Below are 8600 nucleotides of genomic sequence, written 5' to 3' on the forward strand. Positions count from 1 at the left end.
TGTTTGTCAAAGCCGTGCACTGAGTCCAGGTCAAGGTCCAGATAAATAAAGTTGATCAAATGGATTTAGAAGTCACCAGGACATATTCAGACTGATGAGATGCTTGGCAGTGAGCTTTCTCTTTGAATATCTGTGTGTGCTGTCAGTTTAAGGCGTCATCAGCATCAGTATGCTGAGCCTGTTAGACTTGTAGCATAATGGAAATGAGGTCAGGCTAACTTTTCTTCTTCCCTAGTGTGTGTGTTGTGTGTGTGTGTGTGTGGAGGCACAGGGCTGCAGACAATGCTGTCTTTGATGCAGGAATCTGGATTCACTACAGACGTCCTCCACAGCGGCAGACTGTCGGTGTGGCTGTCCTGCGTCAGATGACCTTTTCCCACACTGTTACCTGCCCCCCTATGAAAGTGACACCTGCAGGTAGAAGCCCGCACGGCTCTAACGTGTTTGAAAGGGATCTCACAAGTCTTTGAGTCCCTGCTCCTACGTCCAGATTTTCAACCACTCGTCAACGTCATGCCTTTTGTGTCTGACTGCGCACGCTGCTGTCACGGACTGAGGTCACAAGTGCACTGGGTGGTTTGGGGCTGTAAACATCCCCGACTGGAAGCTGTCTGTTCACAGAGCTTTCAGTCTGATGTTTGCTGCTGCCGACTGCCTCCGCCCTCCAGCCCTCCTGCACAAATGGACAAATGGTCTTTACTTATTTATCAGACTGGCTCTGTTTTTTAAGTCCACATGGATATGTTCCACTACTTGGGGGATCTTTTGGTCGCCCGTGTGCTCAATGACAGTCGTTCAGACGTCAGACGTAGTTCCTGTAAACATCCTACACTCAGCTGTAATCAGTTGCAGCGGAGGCTGAGGGAAGGTTGTTTACTTGAACTGGCTGGAGGTGACACTTGGACATGAAGCAAGCTCAGTGAAGAACATCCACCCCAGGGTCACACACAGGTTTATCAGGTGGACTGGCGACAAAACAAATCTATATGTTCATGCATGGTTAAATAAACACAAAAACATGACCTCTACTCACGACCTTATGGGTTTTTGCACTGCTCGGCACTTGTTTATATTTGACAATGAAATTCTAAATCATTTATCAAGTTTAATGAGAAATCAAGGATATAATCATTAGCTGCAGCCAATAGTTGAATGATAATGAAAGTAGAAGCCGACCTGGAGACATCAGGCTAACTAAGATGGCTGTAAGTGGAAGATATAAAAGCATTATTTTATAAAACAATAACTATCCCTAAGTATTAGAGCCCAGGAAATCACTAGAAGTAGAGAACAGTGCAGTAAGATAAGGTTTGATAGCTGAGGATGAGCAGCTGAGCACCTCCCTCAGAGTTCCTGTTCCTGCTTTCATGTGACCTCTTAAATGGAGTTCTATAAATAGAGATCCTGGTGTAGGGCCTCACGGAGCAGTCTAATTTCTGGATTCATTCATTAATCAGCGAGAGTAGGTAGGTTAGTGAGAGGAAGAAAGCGTTTATTTTTAGTGCAATTTGCATTACTCCACCACTTGATGACTGATACACAGTAGATGTGGTCAGTGTTGTGTTATCAGGTTTTGTTCTGCTGTGGCATAGAAGCAGTATTGCATTAATCGTATAGACGTGAAGATATCAATTGTCCATATAGGAGTTGTGTTTCCTTTTCAAAAATAAATTTTCTAAAAGGTGGAAGTACTAAATATTGGATGTTTTGTATTCACTGACGTAATCTGGAAATGTTGAAATTAATAAAACTGTTTGGAAATGGAAAACCTGTATATCATCTTATTTCCTCAAAGATCCTTATGACTCTAACAGACAGTGAATTCCTGAAGTTTAAATGTTTTCTATTAAATTCTGCATGTGTCGAGGCAATGAGATTGAACAGCTCGACACTGATATTTGGAACAATCAAATGAGTGTGAAAAATACTAGTGAAAGTGCTTATTATAAAATACCATCATATAAAACTTCACTTATTCACTTTTTACCATTTCAAATAATCAGTGGGCTTATCGGGCATGTAGAATATGCTCAACAAACTGAAGGTCTGATTTCGATCTGGAGCCCATTCATGAAATTCACCACTAGATGTCAGGCTTGTGCTTCAGTGTAAACTGCAGCCAAGCCAACTCGGTGACAGATCAGAGAGTTCATCAGAACGTGTTATACACTGCTCAAAAAAATTAAAGGAACACTTTGAAAACACATCAGATCTCATTGTGAAAAAAAATTATGTTGGATATTTATACTGATATGGACAGTTTAATGTCTTAGGAACAAAAGGATGCCACATCTTTGATGTAAATAAAAGTTTTCAGCCTACAGAGGGCTCAACTTTATAGACACCCCGAAAATCATAGTGAAAAAGTGATGTGGCAGGCTTGTCCATTTTGCCAAAATTCAATTTCTGCAACTCAAAATGCTTCTCAATATCTTGTGTGGCCCCCACGTGATTGTATGCATGCTTGACAACGTCGCGCCATGCTCTCAATGGCACGCATGGATGTGCCATCCTGGAGGAGTTGGACAATCTGTGCAACTTCTGTAGGGTTAAGAAATCGCCTCATGCTCCCAGTAGAGATAATGACTCTAGCTAAAGCCAACACTAATGGAAAACCAGTCGAAGTGATCAAGAGGGAGAAACTTGAAATGGCCTCCACATGCAAAACCACTCCTATTTTGGGGGTCGTCTCATTGTTGCCCCTCTAGTGCACCTGTTGTTAATTCCATCAACACCAATGCAGATGAATTTTGATTAACAACCCCCTCTGCTACTTAACTGACCAGATAATTATCAAAAAAGTGCAATTGAATTCATGCCAAACCCTGATAAAAAAGTGTTCCTTTAATTTTTTTGAGCAGTGTATGAACATGAGTATATGTGAAATGTGTTGACGTTATAGTGATAACACTACTTTCTACGTATTTTTCGTTAGTGTGACGAGGTGATTGACGAGCAGCAGACTCATGCATAAACAAACACCGGCTTCTCATGGGAAGACACTACACTACATCCTGTTTGGTTTTGCCGGGTTGTTAAGCAAACAGTGGTTGATTAACTGAAACTCATGTTTTATCTTTGTGGGTTCAGGTGGCATGTGTTGTGTCATGCTACTGTATATTTGCATATTGATACATCTCTCTGTCTGACTATTATATATGAGAAAATAATACAAACCCTACACCTGCAGGGTTAGTGTTCGTAGTTTTTAAATTGTCAATATAGTTTAATCACTACATTTTTTTTTTTAAGATTGTTGGGCATCTGGGTGAATCCTTCGGGGTAGATTAAAATGTTAACTTTATTTATGAATAGTATTGGAACGTACATGAAGCCATTAGAATAGCATGGTGACTAAATTGAATTGTTTAGAAAGCTGTTTTTACATGAGTAGAGATACTCCGAACTGTCAGCTTTAGTCTCGACATATATTTTCCATATCCACTTGTTTTCAATTCACCAACAGCTCTCCAGTTCCATCTAGGCAAATACTTTAAATAAATTAAAACCATTATACAAGTCCTGTTATAGGCTCAGGAGCTGCCAGTGCAGGGCTGATCCACCACTCAGTGTAGACGGCTCAAACCAACAGAGGACACTCATCTCCATGTGTGGACTTCATAACGTTCACTTTAAAGCCTTTGATGATGTTATAATATAAAATCTACAAGACATGGACATGACCCTACTAGAAATGATCAGAAGCTATTTTATGATTATTTGATGTTTGTATGTGTCTAAACATATTATCAATATAGGCGTGGGTTGCATGTGTGTTGCAGTCGGACTTCCTCCTATGTTTTGTCAGAAAATGCATTAGCCCGCATGATGTGAAGTTAAGTGCAAACCTGTCAGCAGACGTCAACCCTGCTTCTGTACCTTAGCATAGCATTTCACTGTAATAGACTTGATGGCAGAGACCGTATCAGCACAGTTTGGACATGACAGTATGATAAATGTTTAGAAAAACACTGACTTCCTGTAGCCCCTGAATCTAGTTCACGTAGTTTCAAGGATCTCCGAGCTTGGGCATTAATTCAAACACAGATCCAAGAGCCATTTAACCATTTATTCATATTACAATATGTACATGGATGGAGGAATGAATGGATTGATTAAAGGAGTTAGGATCATTTGAATTTGCTGGATAATAAACCACATCAATTAAATCATTACCATGCGTATAACAAAAATAATAAAACATACATAGAATATGAATACACTAAGTCAACAAAGCATCTGAAATCTTCATCAGGAAAACCTTTTTTCTCTCACATAAAAACTGTGTTGGCAGCACTGAGATGGTGAGCACAGTAAATACAGTAAACACCTACTGTCTGAACCTCAGCGTGGCATCATGAGCATGTTGCAGTGCTGTCATTTAGCTGAAAGCTCTTGAGTTCAGCCCCTAAGAGCCGCTCACATCGACGGTATCTGCATGTAGTCTACTTTAGCCGTAAGTGTTCATTCATTTTATACCTGCCAAAGGTTCCTCTCAGTCTATCAGCCCCTAAGAATCTGTCTTCACTCCATTCTGGTGACAAGCACTGTTGATTATTAATCCACAAATAAGCACAAAATGAGCTCCAATTAAGATGTAATTGGAGTTTGAGCGTTAATAAGATGCTGATGGAAATCCCAGGCTTATGATGGGACCGGGAGATTGCTTTTAAAATGAGTCTGCCTCACTAGGAGTGCTCTCTGCGGATGGAGGAATTAGACAGCACGGATCTGGTTGAGGGAAGTCCCAGCTAATTAGTCTTAAATCCCACTGAAGTCCATTTGTGGCAGTAATGGCCCTCTGATTGCCTGTGCACCCTCTCACCTAGCAAAGCTGCTCACACATTATATTTGAAATTCTCACAGAATGTGCTTCAGGGCACTGATGGAGGATTTTGAGAGATCTGGCCTCATTAGTATTGTTATTGTACAAATTTGTGGCGTTTAAAACAGACTGGTTGTGTTAACATCTCCCAAGAATAACAATTGTCGACTTTGATATAAATATCTTCTATGTATTACATTAAATAAGGAGAGACATAGTAGGTCATCTGTAAGTATAAAATAGCACAAAATATATCCTTCTTTTAAGATGTTTAAAAAAATAAAATCGATTTCGACATTTCTATAGAATATAGAATTCTACAGAATCAATCCTTATAAGGTAAAACCCTACTCTGATAATTCTCTACATATGAGTCATGACTGGAGAGGCATTGCCCCACCTTATTACTATAACCAGAATCTTGTTTTGTAAATGACAGTGCAAAATGATGTCAGTCGTGCTCGTGCAAAACATCTTGTCTTCTGAACCTAATGTTCAAACATAAATACACAAGATATAGTCAAAAAATTAAGGAAACTGTACATATATGAGCTCAAGCTAAATATAAACTAACATCAACACATTAGTTTAAAAAAAAAAACTGAAAATTTATTGGACAATATTTTCAAGACTTTGGCGACAACATTATACCTTAAACAGTACTGCCAACTTCTGTTTGTTAATGTTTTTTTGAACAATTTGCAACCAACATGATTCAGCTGATAGTCAGAAATGTGGACCAACACCAAGCTCCAGTCAAAATATAAACCCACAGCCACACAAACCAATGAAACACACAAACACACACACCCAGACGCAATCATCATTAAAGGGCTGCCCACTGATAAAATGGTACAATCTCTGATCTTCAACAAATTCTGTGTCAGAAACCACTTTCCCTCTTCATAGATATGATTATAGTGCCGTACTGTAGGTCTATATTTGTTTGGCTGAGTAGACCTGTCCTCTACCAGTGACATTAGAGGCTGTAACATAGACCTGCCATCAATTGATCACAGGGTATTGACACCACCAGTGAGCTTAATGCTACTTAAAGGATTTCCTTGCCAATTCACATTTTAGATTGGGGTCATGTATTCTTTGCCACATAAGATAGATGCCTGCTGGAAGGAATCTGTGCACCAGTAAAATCTCTTTATAAAAGCAGGGATCAAATTTATCTAGTTTAGGCGAGGGAATATACATTCCTGCTACCCTTATACCCATATGGTGAGCTGGACCTAATCCTGCTTTGGCCAGACACATCCCCATGTAAGCATCATCAATAGGAATTAAAGGGATGGACTTGGACATGTTGTATATGACCATAGCTGTATGGCTCGACATTAGGAAGCCTCCACCACTACAATAAGGGGGATAGGTCTCTGACTCATGCACTTGTACTGGGACATAGTACTTGCCCCCAGGTGTTCTAATGGGCCCTGTGTACTCCATCAAAGATCCGCTAAAGAGGTGCTTGTGTCCATCATTGTCTCTGAGGCCTTGGAGATACTCAACCATGTTGTCTGTGTTGGCAAAAACGTCATCATCACCATTTAGCAAGAAGCAAGCTTTCGGACAGTTTCTTTCCATCCATTCTAGGAAGAGCACCTGCTTTAAGGTGAGGTTGTAGAACGTGTCTTTAAAGTCCCATTGAAGGATGTCATTGTACTCATTTTGTTCCAGTTCAAGAAGTCTGTTCTTTCTCTCTCTTTCAAAACCGGAACCCGTCGCTCCTGAGATGAAGAGCCTCCTGATCTGTACACCGTTCTGCAGCCTCTCTGTAGCCCAGGTTTTGCGCAGTACCTCTCTGCGTTCAAAGTTATCAGGGCTGCTTTTAATGACCAAGAGAAGAAATACCTCTGCAGATTCCTTAGCTCCTCCACATTTGTCAGGAACGTCCAGCAACATGGGGAAATGTCGACAGTGTTTATGGTAGAGAAAGTCTTGTATATCACCAGTAAGAGAGCTAAAGCCTTCGACATTTCCAGCAGATGCGTTTAGTTGGCATTTCGGGAAGGAGTATACGTAGGAGATGTTCGTGGTGGATCTTCTTATCTCACTTCTCCCCTCTCTCACAGTTTTGGGGTTGCCAATGTCTCTTTTGGCAGGAAAATCTTTAATGAGATAGACGACGAACAGACCAAGAGAAACCCCCAGCACCAACGTTTTGGTGCGGATTTTTCGCATTTTTAAGTCTCTGCAGAGAAACAACAGATTTCTTATCAAAAAAAATGTCATACTTGAAATGAATGTCAAAATGTCATAGTTAAAGAATGGACAAAAAGTCTGTAATAAAAAATACACATTTTAATTTACTGTGTTCCATGTAGGCCTACATAGTTCATTTACAGTTCAGTTACCATCATCCCGGTCTTTTTAGTCTCTATCGACTCCTGGGAGGAATAAAATATCTCTTCAATGTTAACCAGCTGGTCACTGAGGTTGTCGGTCTGGTTCTGAGCAGGAGGGGCTCATTAGTGGCCAACACTAGCTGCCTCCATTTTCTGAAAATGCGAGTGGTGAGTGTGAATCAAACAGTAAAGTTGAGGCAAACAGCTTAAGGATGAACTCAAACTTCTATAAAACTCTGTAAATCTACGAGCAGCTGCAGATTCAGATGATAATTCCCATGTAGGGTCAATATTGTCCTTATTCTGGACAAATGAGACAACATTTTGAATATTCCTGCTGTGAGGAGCAAGCCGAGGCAAACAGGAGAGAGCAGACTGAGCCTCTGTGCCGACATGAGGTGGTTTGTAGAATCCACATTTTGTATTCTTCCATGGGGCGGGGGATGGCAACAAATCAAATGCTGTAATGTCTCCTCGCTGTCACGTGTGAATTAAGTTGCACAGGTGATGTCAGACATTAAGTCAGTAAAACAAACTAAAATATGAACTTGGTGAAAAAATAACCGCCCAATATAACTGTTGCTCAGTGTGAAGAACTCACACCTGACAAAAAAATAGACCACAGCCGAGTCAGTCAGTCAGTAAGCTACATGTTGAGCTGTCAGAAGCCTTAATATCACATGTGGTGATTGATTATGGACATTACACACACACACCTTTAACATTACACATTCATTGCCGAACTCACCTACCCCTACTTTAACCCTTTGATACACAAGCTATGCAAACCCCCTCTAAGGCACAACATGGGTCAAAAATGACCCGTATTGACATACAATGTTATTTCATGCACGGCTGAGTGTTTCTTTGCTATATTTTTGGAAATCTAATTATTTCATCATTTAATATTCAAAGTATTCATTAAATATCTTGTTTTTGATTACCACAAATCATTATTTTCATATTATCTTTCATAATTTATGAACTAAAATAGTTTTTGTATTTTTAAATCAAGTTTACACACATGGGTCAAAAATGACCCGATGGAGTTTAAAATGAAAATATCTTTGCAATAAATTTATTTCATCCTTCAGAATTTCAGGAATTGCTCAATTAACTTGTTTTTGATCATCACAAATTCTTATTTTCATTTGTACTTTTCTACTTTTTTAATAAAAAACATTTTTGTATCACACTTGTCAGTAGTTCTGACAAGTGTGGCATGTGAAAAGTTCTCCACAGTAAACATGTTCCTAACTACAAACATTTACAAATCAAAGGTTCCTATCAAATTCACACTTGCATACATGGGTCATTTTTTACCCATGTGTGTAAACTTGATGTAGTAATACAAAAACCATTTTAGTTCGAAAATTAATTTTACTTTTATTAAAAAAGTAAATAAGGACAAGTAAAAATAA

The 8600-nt window shown here is 39.5% G+C and overlaps 1 protein-coding gene across 1 annotated transcript; it reads right to left on the reverse strand.

Annotated features, from left to right (window-relative positions):
• Positions 1–5872: 5872 nt before the first annotated feature.
• LOC133026418 (N-acetyllactosaminide beta-1,3-N-acetylglucosaminyltransferase 3-like) lies at positions 5873–7015 on the reverse strand. Its single transcript, XM_061093315.1, has one exon. The coding sequence runs from the start codon at positions 7013–7015 to the stop codon at positions 5873–5875; it is 1143 nt and encodes a 380-aa protein (XP_060949298.1).
• Positions 7016–8600: the final 1585 nt, after the last annotated feature.

This window comes from Limanda limanda, chromosome 19 (genome assembly GCF_963576545.1).
Source record: "Limanda limanda chromosome 19, fLimLim1.1, whole genome shotgun sequence".
Taxonomy (NCBI): domain Eukaryota; kingdom Metazoa; phylum Chordata; class Actinopteri; order Pleuronectiformes; family Pleuronectidae; genus Limanda; species Limanda limanda.